Consider the following 21216-nt stretch of genomic DNA (forward strand, 5'->3'; position numbering starts at 1 on the left):
AGGTAGCGAAAACGCGTTCGAAGATTGCGGCTGTAATTTTGAATATTTTTTCGAGATCTTTGGCACACGTATTCGTAATATAATAAAGAATGGCGGTACAGAGCCCAATTTGAAAAATATATTAATATGTGGAAATTACTCTGTAATATTAAAAATACAATAATACAATATAATATAATACAATATAATAATACAATATTAAAAAAACGAGCCTGTACCGCCATTAAGAATAACAAAAAAATACACTTTCTTCAAATAAACTTTTTTATCCGATGCCTAGATCTTGTGTCATTTTGGAACTACTAAAATTTTTTATTTCATTAGTAGTTCCAAAATGACACACAATCTAGGCATCGGATAAAAAAGTTTATTTGAAGAAAGTGTATTTTTTTGTTCTTCTTAATGGCGGTACAGGCTCGTTTTTTTAATGTTCTATTTAATTACAGAGTAATTTCCACATATTAATATATTTTTCAAATTGGGCTCTGTACCGCCATTCTTTATTATATTACGAATACGTGTGCCAAATATCTCGAAAAAATATTCAAAATTACAGCCGTAATCTTGGAACGCGTTTTGGCTACCTGTTGATCGCTACTGTATCACCTTAATAGACGTTTGTAGCTACTGCCAGAGGCGTATGACAGGGGATAGTGAATGATTGACCCTTCCCAAATTCTACGCCACTGAGTGAATTACTATTTTAGCGAAATTTTTCGATTCTCCAATACTTTGAGTGCGAGATATTGGAAGTTTAAAATGAATGAATGAATGAATCAAAATAACTATGCCGTTTCATTTTGAACGTCCAATATCTCGAAAACTAATGACTTAATCGTTACCAATAAAGAGTATATTATTTACAGAGAAGGTATTGAAGAATCGAAAAATTTTGCTAAAATAGTAATACCCTCAGTGGCGTAGAATTTGGAAAGGGTCAACCATTCACTATCCCCTGTCGTACGCCTCTGGTAGTAGATAGAAACTTTTGTTTATCACAATTTAGTAGACTGTATAGTATCCTAGAAGAAGAACTATCAAACATAAATATGAAAATTAATACAGAGAAAACAAAAACAATGATAATTTCAAATACGAGGAAGACACACGCAATATAATTAGACGGGAAACAACTAGAGCAAGTGGAATATTTTAAATACCTAGGACTAATAATCGAATCAAATGGTAAACAAGACATGGAAATAAACGAGAGAATGGGACGAACAGGAAGCTTATTTAACACTATGAAAACAACATTTTTTGGGAAAAAAGAAATACCGGAAAAAGTAAAAACGGCAGTCGTTAAATCAGTAGTTAGACCAACAATCATGTATAGCAGCGAGACATGGACATTGACGGGGAGACAAAAATCCAGAGTCAATGCTATGGAAATGAGGTTCCTGAGGAAAAGAGGCAAACAGAAAGAGGACAGACAAAATACGAAACGAAACAATTAGACAAAACCTAAAACTAGAACCAATCAATGAAAAAATAGTAGAAGGACAACTTAGATGGTTCGGGCACGTGTGTAGAATGTCGAACGAGAGGCTAACAAAACGAGTGTTCGAAACGAGAGTGCAGGGGAAAAACAAAAGAGGGAGACCAATATGTGGGTAGATGAAATCAGGAAAGAAGTCGAGAAGAAGGGATTGACATTGGAAAGTGCAAGAAACCTAACGCAAGATCGGAAAGCATGGAGACTACAATGCCAAACTCAACTCCACCAGCCTTACACCTAAAGGTAGAAAGGCTTAGGACTAAGTAAGTAAGTAAGTAATACCCTCAGTGGCGTAGAATTTGGAAAGGGTCAACCATTCACTATCCCCTGTCGTACGCCTCTGGTAGTAGATAGAAACTTTTGTTTATCACAATTCAGTAGACTGTATAGTAGCCACACTTTCTGCCAAGTATGATAAGGATACGCCAATTAGTTTGAAAGTACTTGGTAAAAATAATTTTTAAATTTTTAAATAAAACACCCTGTAACTCAGTAAGTAGCCACATTTTATTTAAGTGATTTTAGACCAATCTTAATATTTTTAGGTCTAGAATCTACAACTTAGAGATTCGATATTCCTAATGAAACTTAACCCTAAAAGGGCCCTTAATACATAAAACTCCAAGAAAAAAAAATAAGAAAAAAAAAAGACAAAAAAATTTGATAATTAGTGAAAAATTCCCAGGAACCCAATTATCGAAACGGCATTTTAAAATATTTAATCCACGCGATGTTATTAAAAAAACAAATTATAAACAAATTTGAATAATTTTCAAATGCCATTTTAGGGGGAAGTTTAATTGAAATTTTAATTTATCAATACATTTATCGAAAATATACATAAAAATAAAAATAATGAGATCTAATACAGGTGAATATTTCTTTGACAACAACCGCGTTTTTGCAATTGAAAATAGAGTAACATTTAAAAAACAAATTCAATATCTCAAAAAATATTTAATATTTTTAGCCCGATTTTTTTCTTATTAATACTGATAACATAGCCCAACTTCTCCTGTAAAATAAGATATTTTATAATGCTTATTTAAAATGCTAAAAATAATTTTTTGCAAATTTGTTTTTAAAGTTTTAGATCCAGTTATTTAAATAAATAGGGGGTCAAATTTAATTTAGTAAGTCTTATGTAAAAGATTTACCCTTCAACTTTGCAGAAAATAATCCTATAGACCTTCATTAGTAATTGAATGACCTCAGCAGTTAAAAAAGTAATTTTTTTGCAAAAATGACCCCCTTTTTAATTATTTAAACAATGATCCCCTTGTATGATTTGGATACTTTCTTGAAAATATCTTTTGTCTCCACCTAAACTTTGATATAAAATTAGTTTCAACCTGTACGAATTTACATTGTGATTTACATGTAGTGGAATTTTATTTTACTAGACTACAGATCGAATTTATATTATCAACTAACTATTTACAAAATCCGTCCCAATTTATATGCTCTAGCCGTCATTCCGGAATGTTCTGTATATCTCTAGTTATGACTACGAGATTCGTTTACTTGCACGTCCTCATTGCCGCTGCATCGCGTATCTCGAAATATCGATATTATTCTATCTGTGTGGAGACCGGGGCTGGTATACGAGGGTCGGTCAATAATTATTTTGTTACAATACATTTAAAAATATAAAAAAAAATAGACACCTCTCTTGAGTATAACAAATGGATAACGTCCTTTAATTTGACCCTGTCAAATGCTTTCTTAAGGTCCACGGAACATAAATATGCCTTCTCAATACCGAGGTGGAATATCATAGTGCCCGTTTTACTACAATGAGTTAAGGTGGTATGGTTTGAAATAAACATTTCAAGCACAGTTTTTTTAATTTCTGTTAAGCTATGCTAGAATTATTTTATTTTTAAATTAAATAAGCATTCAGTAAACTTCAAAGAATACTAAAAAAACTTAAAGGCAAAATATTGAAAAATAAGCCAACGGTGGCAGATTTTTACGGCACTTCCAAAAAAATTGCATTTTACGATGGACATCAGACCTCGTCTTTAGATCATGTGAAACAAAAAAATTAAAGAGATTGGATTAGCTTATGAGTTTCTCGAGGTAACGCTATGGAGTTTTTTAGTTTTTGCGATTTTTGAGTTTTTGGAATCACTCAGTCCAAGTCCAAATAAGGAAATTTTTCATGAAAAAGGGTGAAAATCAACATATTTATTATTGTAACAAAAAAATAAGCATAAAACAAAAAATATCTCGACAGCGTTACCTCAGGAAATGTCTAAAGAAAATATATGTAAAATTTCAGATAGATCGCTCAAGTAGTTTTTGAGTTACAATGCGCACCCCCTTGGAAAAAGCAGTTTTAAGAAAAATACGTTTAAATTTTTGACGAGTTTTATTTTCAATCACTTTTTTGTCTGTCAAATCTTAAACTGATGCACACCGGAATATGTTTTTGAATCGCGGAGTAATTTACAAAAGAAAAGGGGAACAGCTGTTGAACGTTTCTCACTACACTCAAGCGCGCTGGCGCGAAGCTGCTGTAGAGTGAGTCGAAGGTAGGGATATTCAACATGCTGTATTTCCGCTAGTTTTGCTCCGATCAATCTGAAAAGAGATTATTCTTGAAGTTATGTATGTACTTTTATTTAAAATAACAAAAACAACAAAAACATCAAAAATTTCAAACCATCCCTCTCTCTTAATTTAGATTTATAAAATGTTTCTTTTTTTAGAGAACCAACCGTATCAGACAGTCGTCGTTGTTCGCAAACAATACACTAACTTCGAGAGCTTAAGGGGAAAGAGGTTCTGCCATCCTGGATTTGTTCATGATGAACTCGTAACGAAATTCGTCCTGAATGAATTCGAAAAGAAGATTATTGATGCCAATCAGACGTACTGTGAGAATAAACAGGCATCAACACTCATCGAAAAAGAACTATCTGTTTTATCAAATTTCTTTGGAAGTGCCTGTCGTCCAGGTCCATGGGTTGAAGATAATGATGACCTAGATAAAGATCTTAGTAAGTATATGTCCTTTTAAGTTTATAAATTTATGTAAACTAATACTTGTGGTACTTTACTAGTATACCAGGGCGCATCTGTAAAAATATTAGTACATTTGGACGTTGAGAGGTGACTCATATTTTTTGCAGAAATTGCTTGAAAATAACTCATATAATAATATTTGAGTTAGCCTCCCACTCAAAAAGGTCCGGAACATTGTTTAAATAATCAATATGTCAAAAAATGAAGGAAAAAGTGGATTTTTTCTTCGTTTTTTGATTATAACTTTGAAAGTATTCATTTCTGACAAAAGTTGTACTGACAAAAGTTGCGCAATTAAATTTCCTACAATATAGAATTCGTTAAAAATTTTAAAAATTGTCACCCTTGTTGCAAAATAGCAATAATTGCGAAAAAACGATAAAAAATAAGTATTCGCTTTTTACGTTTTTCAACCATTTATGCTACACTTAGGACCTTCATATTTTACCAAGAAAAACTTTATGATATAAGAAAATAATACTGTGAATTTCATTAAGATCGGTTGAATAGATTTGGCAAAATAAATTTTGCAATCCAGCTTTCGCAAAAAAAAATTAATTTTTTCAATATCTTGCAGGACTGAATATAAAGCAGACAGCAAGTTTTTTTTTACATATAGAAGAATACCGTACCTTTCATTTGCAATTTACAAAATTAAAATCGGTTAACCACTACGGCGTCAGGAATTTTTTTAAATACACATTTTTTTTTGGTGCTACGCGCAGGACAGCGGATAGTTTGCTCTGATTGGGCATTCCAATGACCTTTGATAATGATTGACAAATTTTAATTTTTAGTACATTTCGATATAAATAAATAAATTTGTTTATTGCAAAATAAAAACACATGCTCTGTCCTTTGAAATAACACTTTTTTGGAAAAAACTTTCTTTGTTCATATATTTTAAGTTGAGAATAAAAGTTTATTATGTTTAAACATATGCAACTGTTTAAACAATATTTCACAAACAATAATCAAATTAGTTTGATTTTTGTATGTTTGTTAAACATTGTGTGTTTGTTAAACATTTTTTTGTATCTCTGATGCTAATCTTTCTATTCTGAAGAAAATGGCATTTTTTACCAAACTACAATAATTCGTTATTCGCTTTTAACTCCAGTTTTTTTAAAACCAATCATTCTAAGCCAGTCAAACTTCTAGGATCTATTAATAATACATAAATAAAGAAGAATGAATAAGGCCAATTACTAAAAACACCGCTAACTTATATTATACTTCCAATTGGATTTCTCCTTTTTTTGTTCAAAAAATATATTGATTTTTTAACCGTAACTTTTTTATTTTTTATCTTAGAAAGTTTGGTAAAAAAGAATTTTGTAGGTTTTCACAAGACCTATAGGCTGTTGATATTAAATCCATTTAATATCCTCAGTTGCAAAAAGAGGTGACTTTGAAAGGGTTGGTAAAGGTGGTTTTTGCATGTTATTATAAGTTATAATTATCAATATCTCACTTAATTTTTGCAAACCAATTTCTTGGGAATTAAATAGGCTACAATTTGATATTGAAACATTTTTTTCGTGTCTGTGAGGCTAATCTTTCTATTCGGAAGAAAAGGGAATTTTTTACCAAACTACAAAAATTCGTTATTCGCTTTTAACTCCATTCTTTTTAAAACTAATAATTCTAAGCCGGTCATACTTCTAGAATCTATTAATAATACATAAATAAAGAAGACAAAATAAGACAAATGACTAATTTTAATTAGGTGGTGATTATGGGGTTGACTGCGATCACTTTTCGCTCAAAAAAATAGGGATTGACATTCTTTTCATTATAAGTCACTTAATTTTTGAGCTAGAGACTTTTTTTATTTCTGTGGATAGATATGTTTAAATACTTTAAATTAGTTTCAACAAATTATCCTCGAAAAATGCATAGTTTTCCCTTCTTTTGACTTTGAAACTACAATATTTAGCATTTGACGAAGAAGAGCTAACATATAATAAAGTATAGCTCGATTACTATTGGTCTTAAAGAAAATTAAAAAAAAAACGGTTTTGTTTATTTTTTCAAAAGGTACATTTTTGTTAAGCAAAGTTGTTTTGATAAAACGAAAACTTTTTGAGTTATTAGCAGAAAACTGATTTAAAACATTAATTTTTTCGATATAAAACTAACACCTTCGATAGCGAATAAATCGAAAACTATTAATTTTATGAAAAAAATGTATAGAACGTTTTTTGCTTAGAATGAATGTCTTGCCAACTTTTGGGGTCAAAACATAATAAAAAATGTCCACCCCCGCGATGGGGTGGCAACCACCTCCATGTTCAAAGCGCCTTTGCGCATCATATAGATTCTGATCTTTGGGCTATCCACTACTTATTCTCAAATTTTCAAGCAAATCGATCCATTCTGTAAAAATTGCGAGGTTTTGTCCTATTTTAAGCTTCATTACTTCGACTATTTATTTAATCTTGCAAAATTTATACTTTCACTCCTAGAGCATCTTCAAGGGCATTTCGTCAAGAAAAGGAAGGTATCCTCGAATGTCATTTATTCATATAATATTATAATTGGTGACAACTTAAATTAACATATATCTAACAAATACACTACACGAAGGACATACAGATAAATTTCAGTGCCGGTACTTCTACATTTTTGAAGATTGAGGTACAATCATCTTTACGGCAGCGCCTAAAGTTGTGCTCATGACGAGGTGCCGACCCTCGCTCCCTGGTATCCCTCGTACTGCTCGTATTTACCATATTTTCGATCGCCAGATGCATTATTTTAAATGCGCGCGTTCGCCAAAATTAAGAATAGGATACTAGCGATACCATCCTTTGGTCTCCGTAGTAAACAAACCCTTAGGCACTCAATGGTATGGGATTGTGAGGGTGCCCTAAATAAACTAGGATACCATAACAAAGTTACGGTAGCCTGGATAATATGGCACGAGGGTCATAGGTAATGAAAAATCAGCTAATTAGCAAAATACAAGTAAAAGTTATTTACGAGCAATTTTCCCCGGAAAATGCGGGTTTTTCCAACAAAATATTTAATTTTCAACTAAAATTTTAGATAAGTAATTGTTTATCAATAATTAAATAAATTGGTAATGTAAAAGCTCTTTTTGTATAGATTGTAATTCCAGAAGCCGATGGAAATTGAATAAACAGTTTAGCAACAATTGAATTGTTAATTAAAAATTTACGCTCGCTATAATAACCACAATAATTACGATACATAAGAATAACTATGATTTTTGTATAAAAAGACACTGTACCTATCTAATGTACTTTACAGAATTGAAATTGGACTATTTAAGCGGCCTCAGGAATATTTTAAAATTATAAACAATTTTTTGGCTTATAAACAAATAGAATATCTCGGGAAGTTTTAATTTAAATCAAATCATGAAAACGGTACTGGAAAAAAAGCGGCAGAACGCTTGTTTTTTAAGAAAAAAACGTTTAATTGTGATGAGTGGTTCCTGAGATACAATCGGTCAAAGTTGACCGGCATTTACGGCAAAGATATAAACAATAGGATCATAATTTTCGAACCATCACCTTTTTACTTTTGTCCTCTTTCTCTTCACCAATTTTCCATATCTTTAAAATACACATAACATATATTATTATAATAAAAACTATCGATATTACTAGTGAAAATTGCCAAAAATAGCAAAATTCCAATCAAAAATTAGGTTGGAAAAAATGAAATCTCAAAGTTCAAAATCGGTATACGTTAAAAAAATGCATTTTTTCGGCTTCTCATGGAGAAATTTTCTTCATTCTTTTTTTGTTCCCAAGTAACTTGAGTAGAGCCGTCTAACTAACGCATTATTAAATGTCAAAGTTGCTTTTGTTTTGTTAAATAGATTAATTTATTTATAAGAAAAGGAAACTACGTATTTTTTCCAGTTGTAGACTTTTTTTAGATAAACTTACTACAAGTGTACCTTTTAACGTTAAAAACAAAAATATTCTTATTTGAAAGCTGTATAATTATTTAAACAATATTTAAACAAATTAAAATTCTTTGTTATAATAAATAAATAAATTTATTATAACAAAACAAAAGCAACTTTGACATTTAATAATGCGTTAGTTAGGTGGCTCTACTCGAGTTACTTGGGAACAAAAGAATGAAAAAAAATGCTCCGTGAAAAGCCGAGAAAATGCATTTTTTAACGTATACCGATTTTGAAGTTTGAGATTACATTTTCTCCAACCTAATTTTTTATTGGAATTTTGCTATTTTTGGCAATTTTCACTCGTAATATCCATAGTTCTTATTAGAATAATATATGTTATGAGTAATTAACAATTTATATGGGAAATAAGCCACAATTAAATTGAAAAAAATAGCGTTTCGACGCCCAAATCGGGTGTCGTTGTCAAAATACAAAATACTACTAGATTAAACAAAAATGTTGTTGCTAAGTAAAAAATTCTTCTAATAATTTATTTAATCTGTCTCATTTATATTGGCAATTCAGACATACATTTTAAAGTAGAAGACTTTAAAATGAGATTGCCAATATTTATGAGTTGCGTTCCTGGGACGACTTTACTGAAAGATAGTTCATTCGATTACATGAAATCAACCCCAACTCAAGAATATCCGTCACAAAAAAATCATAGCATGTAACGATGACAGTAAAATTCTCGCGTTAGAGATTCCATAGTAAATCACGAGGGAAAACCAGGAAAAAACCTCGTGATACTATCCCGACTACGTAAGTATTTGGTCTTACATTTAATTTACTCTCAAAGAACTAATACCAAATTCTGACTTTAATATGTTTAAATTATAAATAATATTAGTACATAGATATATAAGTACATAATACTAAAATATAAAATATGTACTAACTCGATATGTTATTGAATTACTAATCGTGGTATTTTCTTTCTATAGATTTCCTCTTTCAGTATGGGTAACCACATCCTACTGCTTTTTTTTATTGTTTTCAATTTAATTGTGGCTTATTTCCGATATAAATTGTTAATTATAAAAATGCCACAAGGAAATAGCTTCAGAACAATATGTTATGAGTATTTTGAAGATATGAAAATTGGTGTGGAGAAATAGGACCGAAATAAAAAGGAGATGGTTTGAAAATTATGATCCTATTGTTTATATCTTTGCCGTAAATGCCGGTCAACTTTGACCGGTTGTATCTCAGAAACCACTCATCACAATTAAACGTTTTTTCTTTAAAAAGAAGCGTCCTGCCGCTTTTTTTCCAATACCGTTTTCATGATTTAATTTAATTTAATATTTCCCGATATATTCTATTTGTTTATAAGCCAAAAAATTGTTTATAATTTTAAAATATTCCTGCGGCCGCATAAATAGTCCAATTTCAATTATGTTAAGTACATTAGATAGGTACAGTGTCTTTTTATACAAAAATCATAGTTAAAAAGAGCTTTTATATTACCAAGTTATTTAATTATTGATAAACAATTACTTATCTAAAATTTTAATTGAAAAATAAAGATTTAAATAAATAAAGAAATAAAAATAAACCCCGCATTTTCCGGGGAAAACTTTCGTCGAAGTAAATCGGGAAAAACACGTCTCTATTCAGAATTTAATTACGGTGAATTTTTATTTAAGTGTTTTTGGTGTAAAGTTGAAGTCTTTGGAGTTATAGAGCAAAAATTGAAAAAAAAACACGATTTTCGGGTGCCATTTTGTTTATAAAAAAAGTAGCACACTATCTGCGGACTTTGCATACCTATATTATTCACATATACAGTAATAAGATTCGATTCCAGCAATAAAGTTGCTGGTAAATAACTTTTCTCGAAAATGGCCATTCTCCGATAATCTGCCCAGACTAAGATGAAATGGTCAAACAACCCTTCTGCTGCATTGATAAGGCAGTAACAGGAACGGCTACAAGAAAGTGATAGCTCACAAATTTCTGAAATGGTGGAGGAATTTACAAGGCAAAGACAGACAAAACAGTTGAGTACAGAACATTTGGCAAAATTTACGATAGATCTAATAAGCAAAGACAGGAAAACAGTCAATGCCATAATAATAGGTCTGCTAACACGACACTGTGAGCTGAATTAGAGTTGAAGCTGATGGGATTGGCAGATGATGACCTATGCAGATTCTGTCTCCTAAATGTCACGTAGAAGGAGAAACAGTAAAGCACATTTTATGTCAGTGTGGCAGCCTGGGAAATGTGCGGTTCTTTGCATTAGGCGAAGAAAAGCCAAAGTAAAGAGCTACATGAAAGATTCAGTCTCGAAATAAATAGACCTTTTAAAAATGATGGGCTAGAAAATGTAATCTAAGGCTAGGGCTAGAGGACCAGAATAGATATGAAAAGGTCTCAGTGGAATGGGCCAAAAGCTACCTCATTGAAACGATCTATCTAGCATACCAGACAAGTCAGTTGTAGCTGACTTGTCTGGCACATCCTAGAAATAGCCGAGTTGTCTGTCACTGTTGCTGTTGTTGTCGCTGAGTCCGAAAAGTGTAACAGTCCTTAACACTTGGGAGGGGCAAATTTTTAGACCGTTTTTTAAAAATCAATTATGAAGGACAACAATTGCGAAATATATCGACTCAAGAATCATTTTATCATCTAAATAAAAATTTAGAATGCCATAATTCGTTTGGTAGAACAAATTGAACATATATCTAAAAGGACAGCGAAGGGCTTATACAAAAACCGCAAAGACAAAGACCGCCTAAAGACGACAAAATATTTCAGCTATCACGCATTACATACCGTGTGTTGGTAGGTTCCAAGAGAAGAGACATATGACGGAATAAGTTACAGTCTTTGATTGCTCTAGGAAATAATGTAATTAATATCGTATATATGCGTTTCTGTATAACTGTAAAAGTGTTTCTGAAACGTTTCAGAAAAATAACTAAGTCGTTCTTCAGTTATCTATACTTTATTAGCCTACTTATTTCTTTTATAAATTATTCATAACGTACTTATCGTCTACAAAAGATGTTATTTCATCTTTTTGGCCATTGTGTTCATTCTAAGTAAGTTATTCTGTTTGTAACATCATATGTCATATGCACAAAAGATCTCTATAGGTCGAAGTGCAGAGAGGATGCATGACTTCACGACCTCACATGATCTAATCTGGTATATCATCACAATACTTAGTGTAAGATACGAGGGCTATCCAGAATTTTCGTAACGTTTTGATCTGTAGCCTCTAGGGGCGGGGCTAACGCGGCCATCTTAGCATCTTGGCCGTGGCGTTCCTCCGTTCAGTATTCAGTAGCTGTCCAGCCTTGCTGGCGCGAAGTCACTGTCTCTTCTCGTTATTTTACAATAGCTGTTTGAAATGTGTGCCGCGATCAAAAACAACACCAATTGAAAGGGCCTAGCCGGGTAAGATGATGAAAAATGACCCCAACTAGATTCGAATTGCATATAGGTCAACGTTTAGCACATATAGAGAAACTCACTATCTGAAATATTTAGCCCCCTAGGTGGTCACGTGACCCACCTAGAGCCTAATTAGGCTTTTTATTTTTTATCTCAACCGCATCGAGAGCTAGCGAAAAACTTTAAATAAAAAAGTTGTAAGTTGCAAAAAGTTCTGTCCGAAAAAAATGTTTTTTATTTTTTGGCGGGAAATTCAAATCTTAGGACGATTTTAAAATTGTAAATAAATATAAAAAAATAACTAAGACATTCGTTCTCACGAAAAAAATTTATAACGTGTATTTTTGCATAATGTTTCACCCTAAATTTTTTCAGATTTTTAAAACTGGTGAAACGTACTTTTAAAAATAAAAAACCGCATTTTTTCGCTTTTTGATACAATTCTATACAGGGTGTTTAAAAAAGGTCACACAGTCACTAGTACAGGTAAAAAACTAAAAAATAATTGGGGTTTGCTTAATAAAAAATTTTTGTAATGTCATCCATTTTCAAGATACAGGGCGTTGAAGAAAACAAAATTTTACACATTTTTTACGATTTTGCCGAAACCACTGGCAACATTGTAATAACATTTGGCAGGTTTAAGAGGTAGTTATTGTTGATTTTTTCACATACAATTAAGAATTTTATATTCATCATTGGCGCGCATACGGGTAATGCTCTGAATTTTTAAAGCAAAAAAATAGTACGCCACTGACATATTTCAAATTAATAATCATTTTTGAATTCCTCGTTCAATTTGTGACAAAAAATCTATCTTCCTATTTTCTCATACGACGCGCCATTTTTATGCAAGAAATAAAATATTTTAATCCTTACAAAGTATTCGAATTTCTATGTAAGTTCCTATTCGCGGTGTGCAAGTACTTGGAAGGGATACGTGAAACGATCGTGCGCGAATAGCGGAGAAATATTGCAACTTTCTTCAATAATTCATATTGTCAATTGAAATTGTCAAATTGACGTAGATTTCATATCTACTGTCATTGAAGAACAAAAATTATATGTTGCTCCACAATATTGATATGATATGCAATTATTATATAAAGGTAAGTTTAATTAATTGTATTTTGCTTGCAGTACTGCATTTTAATAACTAATTTTATTTACTACATACAATTGTTTACGATTTAATAACATAACCTGAATCTTATTTTTTCTTCTTATTATTTTTTTGGCCTATGGCCTTGACAATTATCCAGTAACCAGGACTAATATAATTGGCCAATATAATTAAAAGTGCGAATAAAAGTGCAGAGCGTAGAAATAGGTGTCGCTTTGCCGAACTTGCACGGTCCCAATACATCTACTACATTATAGACATAATATGTACATCCATAGAAAAACATAATTCCGATACTTTTCAAGCGGTAAGCTATTTTATTGTTTGCATGAAAACGTCGCGTCGTATGAAAAAAAGGGTGGAAAGATTTTTTGTCCGAAATTGGACGAGGAATTCAAAAATTATTATTAATTTGAAATATGTCAGTGGCGTACTATCTTTTTTTCTTTAAAAAGTTCAGATCATTACCCGTATGCGCGCCAATGATGAATATAAAATTGTATGTCAAAAAATGAACAATAACTACCTCTTAAAACTTGCCAAATTTTATTACAATGTTGCCAGTAGTTTCGGCAAAATCGTAAAAAATGTGTAAGATTTTGTTTTCTTTAATCTTGAAAATGGATGACATTAAAAAATGAATGTGTGTGTACTTTGTACGCACGTAAGAAGTTATACTTCTACTACATATTATGTGATTTTTAAGACAATACCAAAAATTTTAAAAATAAAAGAATAAAACGCACATAAACACATTGAAAAATGCCACAAAGAAAAAAATTATTTCTGAACGATAATAATTGTTGGCAAAAATTTTAAATAAGCATTTTCTGAAAAAAAATTATATAACAAATATACTTACAATCATAAAATGCATAAAAAAATAAAAACTTGCATCGGGAATCGAACCCGTGAATTTCTGGGCGCTTTGATTCGTAATCGAAGCCTAGACTCACTCGTCCAATTCCACATTATTTGTCATGTGGAAAAATAAGGTAACTGAACATTTTACTGTTTGACAGTTGTTTTGAATATAATTAAATTATGTAGTTTAAATTTTGTGGAAGAAAATATTAAAATATAACAAAACAGTAAGAAAACAATATATTAGATGAAGATTGGTAGAACTTTTGTTGGTAATCAAATTAAGTATGTAAATCAAAGCATTACATACCTACTAGATAAATAAATCTACGCCAAAAAATCATAATTTAAAAATAAAAATCGGACCTAATTTGGGATTTCTCTCTAAAATCCCCATTCTTGAGAAAATAAATGTACAGTAGAGCGTCGATTATCCGAGCAAGCGTTAGTAATTGACGCTTAAAATATCTTCAATTTTCTTCAATATTGTATCCAAAAATAATTATGCCCCCCAATTAGTTCGGATAATCGACGCTCTACTGTATTTCAACCTAATCCAAATGTATAATTACAATATGATTATAATAAAAACTACTTACCAAATTAGAATGAGTTTTCCTTGTCCAAAATAGTCCAAAAGTCCAAAAATATAGGTATGTATATGAAAACTATTTAAAAAGGCAGTATAACTATTAACTAACTTTTGTTTGTTGTTTCTTTTCACACAAATTTTAAAACGCAACAACCATAAATAATCTAAGTACAGCTGTGCCACAGCCGCCATATTGAATAATTTTTGACATGTCATTTGAACATCCAATCAGAACAAAGTTATAATGCGCATGCGCCGGGATCATAGATTTTAACATATAAAAATGCACCCTCATATCGCCGGTAAAGAAGTATAACTTCAAAAATTTTATTAGGCAAACCCCAATTATTTTTCAGTTTTTAACCTATCCTAGTGACGATGTTACCTTTTTTAAACACCCTGTATAAAATTGTATCAAAAAGCGAAAAAATAGGGTTTTTATTTTTAAAAATACGTTTCACCAGTTTTAAAAATCTGAAAAAATTCAGGGTGAAACATTATGCAAAAATACACGGTATAATTTTTTTTCGTAAGAACGAATGTCTTTGTTATTTTTTTATATTCATTTAAAATTTTAAAATCGTCCTAAAATTTGAATTTTCCGCCAAAAAATAATAAAAAAAAAATTTTCGGGCAGAACTTTTTGAAACTTACAACTTTTTTTATTTAAAGTTTTTCGCTAGCTCTCGATGCGGCCGAGATAAAAAATAAGAAATATAAAAAGCCCAATTAGGCTCTAGGTGGGTCACGTGACCACCTAGGGGGCTAACAATTTCAGAAAGTGAGTTTCTCTATATGTGCCAAACGTTGACCTATATGCAATTCGAATCGAGTTGGGGGCATTTTTCATCATCTTACCCGGCTAGGCCCTTTATCGCGAAATTTGTGCTGTTAATGGGAACAATGTGATCACTGAAGGTGGAGTGCGTCAATGGTGCATTAAATTCAAAAACGGTCGAATCAGTGTACACGATAAAGAACGAAGTGGGTGGCCAAGCATTGTGACTGATGAACTTGTCTCTTCAATTAAAGTGGGAGGTGTTTCGCCATATAGTCCGGATCTTGCACCTAGCGACTACCACTATACTAGCGGCTACTTTATGGGTAGCCTTCGTATTTATCAAAGACTAAAGTAAAGCTTATTTCATTTATTTGTAGAATCTAAATATTCCAACCTATGTGATCTTTGTGGACCTGAAAAATGCAACGTCAACTACAAGACTCCATTCAACGATTCCTTGAATTGCCTCGAATCTGGTGGAGATGTAGCCGTCACAAGCCTTTCCAGAGCCTTAGTGTTTCTAAACAAAAGTACCAATGCTGATAGGTACCAATATCTTTGTCCTAATGACACTATTAGCACGACCATTCCTTGCGTATGGACCAAACAACTGAATAGACTGATCGTAACAGGAAGGTGAGTTAATATTTTTTATTTCTTAAGCTCAACAGGCCTTGTAGGCCTAGGGCTAAAATGTTTACATTTCTGATTGCATTTTATTTTAGTCTTATAAATTTTATTTAATTACACTTCAGTCTTTTCATACACTCCTTCACCACCTCCCTCCATCTCCTTCTGTCCAATGCTAGTTCTTTCCATCTCTCAATGTTACTTTTCTTCAGATCATCGTAAACACTGTCCTTCCATCTTTTCCTTGGTCTGCCTTTCCTTCTCTTTTGTATTGGTCTTCGTGCGAGTACCATTTTTGGCATTCTTTTACTTCCCATTCTCTCGATGTGTCCCAAATACCGTATTCTTTGTGCTTTGATCGTCGTCGTGATCGTTGGTTCTTTATATAGTTCTTCCAATTCTTTATTGGTTCTTCTTCTCCACTGACCTATTTTCACGCTTTCATATCTCTTTGCATTTTCCCTCCCATCTTTCTAAAAGGTCTGTGTCTGACTTTTTCAATACCGATGTTTCGCATGCGTATGTTACTGTAGGTCTGATAACAGTGTTATAAATTCTGATTTTTGTTTTTCTTGATACGTATTTGGATTTCATTAATGTGCGTAATACTCCATACTTTTTATTTCCTTTAGCTATTCTCGCCTTTATCTCCTCTTCCTCATGACCATTTTCATCTATTTTGACTCTCCATCTATTTGTACTATGATGTTATTTTACTTTTCTTTTTGGATCTCTCCCATTATCATAAAAATTTTTTGGCTTCTGTCATTATGTTTTTCATTATTGTAGTTCTTTCTTGCTTGTTGCTAATAGTGTCAGACCATCTGCAAACAAATGTTGCAAGCATTGGTAGCCGTTTTTAAATATCGTTTCTTACATATTTATTCTGCTTTTAATGATTATTCCTTCCAATTTTAGATTGAATGCAGTTGTTGATAGTGGGTCTCCTTGTCTTAATCCTTCCTCGGTTTCAAACGTTTTGGATGCATACCCTTTCCATGCTATTTCTATTGTTGTGTTTTCCATCGTCATCTTTACCATCCTGACAATTTTACTTGGTATCCCCAATTCTTTCATCAGTTCGTACATCTGCTGTCTGTTTACTGTGTCGTAGGCCTGCTTAGAGTCGATGAACAAAGCATATAGTACTGTTTTATGTGCGTAACAGGTAGTCTGTATTTCTTTTAAGGCAAATATTCGGTCCGTCGTTGATCTGTTGTTTCTAAAACCTACCTTTTATTCTCCCAACATTTTTTCCGATATTAAACTATTGTGCGTAAACTATTTCTAGTAGTGCGATGTCTCTATAGTTTTCGCATAGCATTCTATCACCTCTTTTTATGTATAGGGCATATCCTTGCTATGGTCCACTCTTCTGACATTTTTTCTATTTCCCATATTCTTTTTATCAGGTCATATATCTTTTTTTGTAGTCATTTCCCTCCTGATTTTATCATTTCGACCGATATTTCTGTTATTCCGGGGCTTTTGTTATTTTTCAGGCTCTTTATTTCGTTCTCAATGATGAAGGTGAGTTAATGTTGCTAATATTATTTTCATCCAAATGGAGGTTGCAATTTTCTGTGCAAGGTTGCAATTTTGATATTTATTTATGATGTTTTTATTTATGTGCACTTTATAATACTTACAGCTTGTTTAGATTTTACCCCAGAAAAATTATGTAAACGGTCTAATATCTCTGGAAATACGCTTTTTAATGAAAAACTGAAAAACACGTTTACAATATTTTTCAAAAATCTATCCAATGACACCATGACCCTCCACCCTACCCCCTGGGGATGGGGTAGAGGATAACATTGAAATCTTTAATAGAAACCCCTATTTTTACTGCAGATTTTGATTCTACAAAAGATTCTTAAAACACTGTATTCCATACCATAAAAATTTGTTTCTAGGCTTCGGATCTGTACAGGTTTTCCTGTGATTACAACGCCATCTATACCGAGTTGAAAAAAAAATCATAAAACTTACATTTAAATTTTGAAGTAGAATCCTAATCTCCATTGTGGTTCCCCATTTAAGCTTTCAAATTGGTCCGTCGCCCCACCTTCAAAGAGTTTGGTGCCATTATATAGATTCTTAAAAAATATTAAACATTTGTTTTTTGGTTTTTCATTTGGAAGTGTATTTCTCGAGATAGGTGTTACACCGTTTCTTAATTTACCTAGGTAATTAGTCATCTCAATTCAAAGAAGACAATATGAAATTACTATACTCGAGCCGTTTAATACAGTGGTTCCCAACCTTTTTCCCATGATCGCCCCCTTAGACAGGTTTCACCGGTTGTGAATACTATAATCGCCCCCCTCCCCAATTAAATTGAAACAAAAAATTATTCAGTACAATATTGATTTATTTTTACATTTTGTAAAATGATACATGGTAAGTCATCATTCAATCTTCGCTTGTCCACTGCTGGACATAGATCTCTCTCATAATTTTCCCTCTATTTCGATCTTGTGCCTCTTGCATTTTGTCCACGTGTTGGTGAACATGGTTAGTAATAATTGTTAATTTCTCCCTTGGGCCTGGTGATACTCACATAATTTCTTTATGTCTGACTCAATGTTGGTTAATAGCTATGTACCTCAAATCCCCTCCAAGGTGGAGGCAATATGTTTAATGATCCTCAGAATAACACGCATGATGATTTCTGGGGAATTTGGTCAGACCTCCTCTCTGTATATTTTCTTCAAAAATAGATAATTTGTCAATGAATGCTCCGACTACTCCCTTCGCTTTGGCCATATTTATGTTCTTCCTTTGTAATTCCAGATTCGTTCCATTTAATTTTTCAGAAATATCTGATAGTTAAGCGATGTCATTTTTCGCTTCTCTTGTAATGTTGTACTCAGTGTGGGGTCAGTAGTTATCAGAAATTCGATAATAGTATCCATGAGACTGCAGAACCGCCGTAAGCAATTCCCTTTGGAAAGCCAGCGGACTTCCGTATGTAGTACTGTAGTAGCAATGTATTAAATATCTTATCATTTTCTTTACAGAGTGTCAGAGTGTACGAAATATTCCATTATTCTTTGGTTTTGCTTTAATTTTATTTACCTCATCTATGACAAGACCAATATTTACATATGAAGCACAGACATGGACCTTCACGAAGGAAAATATGGAAAGAATGGCCAATACTCAAAGGGCAATGGAAAGAAAGATGCTGGGTATCAAGATAAGTGACAAAAATAAAAATACATGGATCAGAAATAAAACCAAAGTGAAAGATCTAAACAAACATGCAGCTACTCTCTAGTTAAAAACATGATAAAACAACAGACAAAAAGACGGAAGATGGAATGAAGCGACAATCCACTGGAGACCTTGGGACCGTAAAAGAGGAAAGGGCAGACCACAGATGAGATGGTCCAATGACCCAAAAAGATACGCTGGGACCAGATGGACAGGATTAGCACTGAACGAAGAAGAGTGGAAAAATAAGGGGGAGGCCTACGTTCAACTGTGGACAAATGAAGGGCAAAAGATAGATAGATGACAAAACGACCACAATTTTGGCCGTACACTTTTTGTTGGAGTCAGATCGGCAGGGTCGGTACCTACTCTCATCATTCTTATCCCACTTCTATCCCTTTCTCTTTTGTGCGGATGTTCGCCCAATACGAAAGCTTGATAAAAGGAAAATGAAGAATTAATTATAATGTATTACTTACCTATAGAATTAAATTGTATCATGATTCATAGCCCTCTGTTACTAGACGAGATGTTTGTGTTATTATTACCTGCATTGGTGTACATTTAATTACTTTTTATTATCCTATGGATATCCGATCGAAAGTATTGTTTTTTCTTCTCTATTACCCATTTCTCTTTTCCCAGATGCTAATCGCCCACCTTATCGCCCCCTTTTCTCTATTGCCCCCCATATCGCCCCCTTTTCTCTATTGCCCCCCATATCGCCCCCTTTTCTCTATTGCCCCCCATATCGCCCCCTTCGCTCTATCGCCCCCCTGAAAATCTCACATCGCCCCCAAGGGGGCGATCGCCCCCCGGTTGGGAATCACTGGTTTAATAGATGGAATTCATAGTTCGTGTGATCATTCAATGCAAGCATCGACCGGTCGTTCGAAGCCAGACTTTCTAACAACTATTTACGCCGTCATTATTTTGTGTTTTGCACTTCGGCTGGTGAATTTTCTTAGGCAGTGTTTAAAATTCGTTTTTGTTGAGCGGTGTAAAAGTGGAAAAAGTGGTAATATCGGGAGAGGAACGTTTAAGAGTGCCTGCTGTTCGCGTGATCATTCCATCTTTTTAGCGGCTAGACTATAAGCATAAACTACAATCTATCGAAGAATCGATTTTTTTGCTCGCAAGTGTGTTATAACTGAATATTATAATTTTAGGACTAGAGTCAATGAGGTCTCGGACTACCTGAAGAAAAACTTACCAGCTAACACCGCATTTGCATCTCAAAGTTTAGGAATGCTCCCTATAAAAGACTCTCTACTAGAACTTCTTAAAATGAAATCCACTGATAAAATTAATTATCTTCCTGACACTTCACTGTCCAAGCATGTAGCAGGTAAGCAAGACGTTTATTTATACAGACTCATTAGTTTTAAACTATACAGGGTGTTTGGTAAAGAATGGGTGATAGCTTAACCTTAGATTCCTGAGCTTAAAATTGGTTGATTTAAGCTAACTTACCTTAGTACCAAAGTTGATAATAACAGAAATATAGGGTGTCAAACCTGATGTGTCATCACCAAAAATGATGTGTTAGCCAGAGGGCGCTACAACGTCTTTCAGCGCTCATTTAATGCGTTAATTTTTTTATCCCCCCACTCCACGTACTTTTTGAATCAAAATTTTTATTCTCTTAATATTTTTACTTAAAAAAATTATACTACATTCATCTCCCTAAACTCAACTGTTCTCGAGATAAACGCATTTTAATTCTGCGATACAACATAATTGTTTGCATAATATTATTGTAGATAGACCCGAAAAATAAACTTAAAACCATAATAACTGTGCCAGTTTTCATATTTATGTCATTGCATCGCAAGTGCGATACATTTTTGGAAATTTTTATGGGTTTAAGTTATTTTTCGGGTGTAACTAAATGATATTGTGCAAAAAATGTTGTTGCCTCGCAGATTTAAAATGCATTTATCTCGAAAACGGTTGAGTTTAGCGAGATGAATGTATTATACATTTGTTAAGTAAAAATATTAAGAGAATAAAAGTTTTGATTCAAAAAGTGTGTAGATTGGGTAATACAAACAATTGAACCTATTAAATGAGCGCTTAGAAGCGTATGTGGCGCCCTCTGGGTAATACGTCATTTTTGGTG

The 21216-nt window shown here is 32.7% G+C and overlaps 1 protein-coding gene across 1 annotated transcript in view; it reads left to right on the forward strand.

The window, feature by feature from the left end:
• Positions 1 to 21216, forward strand: part of LOC114328904 (transferrin) — an 86653-nt gene that overhangs the window by 41475 nt on the left and 23962 nt on the right. Inside the window, exons 4-6 of the mRNA XM_028277884.2 lie at positions 4213 to 4503; positions 15623 to 15881; positions 20264 to 20442. Coding sequence (XP_028133685.2) covers positions 4213 to 4503; positions 15623 to 15881; positions 20264 to 20442 — 729 coding nt within the window. The remainder of the gene's footprint in view (positions 1 to 4212; positions 4504 to 15622; positions 15882 to 20263; positions 20443 to 21216) is intronic.

This window comes from Diabrotica virgifera, chromosome 4 (assembly GCF_917563875.1).
Source record: "Diabrotica virgifera virgifera chromosome 4, PGI_DIABVI_V3a".
NCBI classification, from domain to species: Eukaryota; Metazoa; Arthropoda; class Insecta; order Coleoptera; family Chrysomelidae; genus Diabrotica; species Diabrotica virgifera.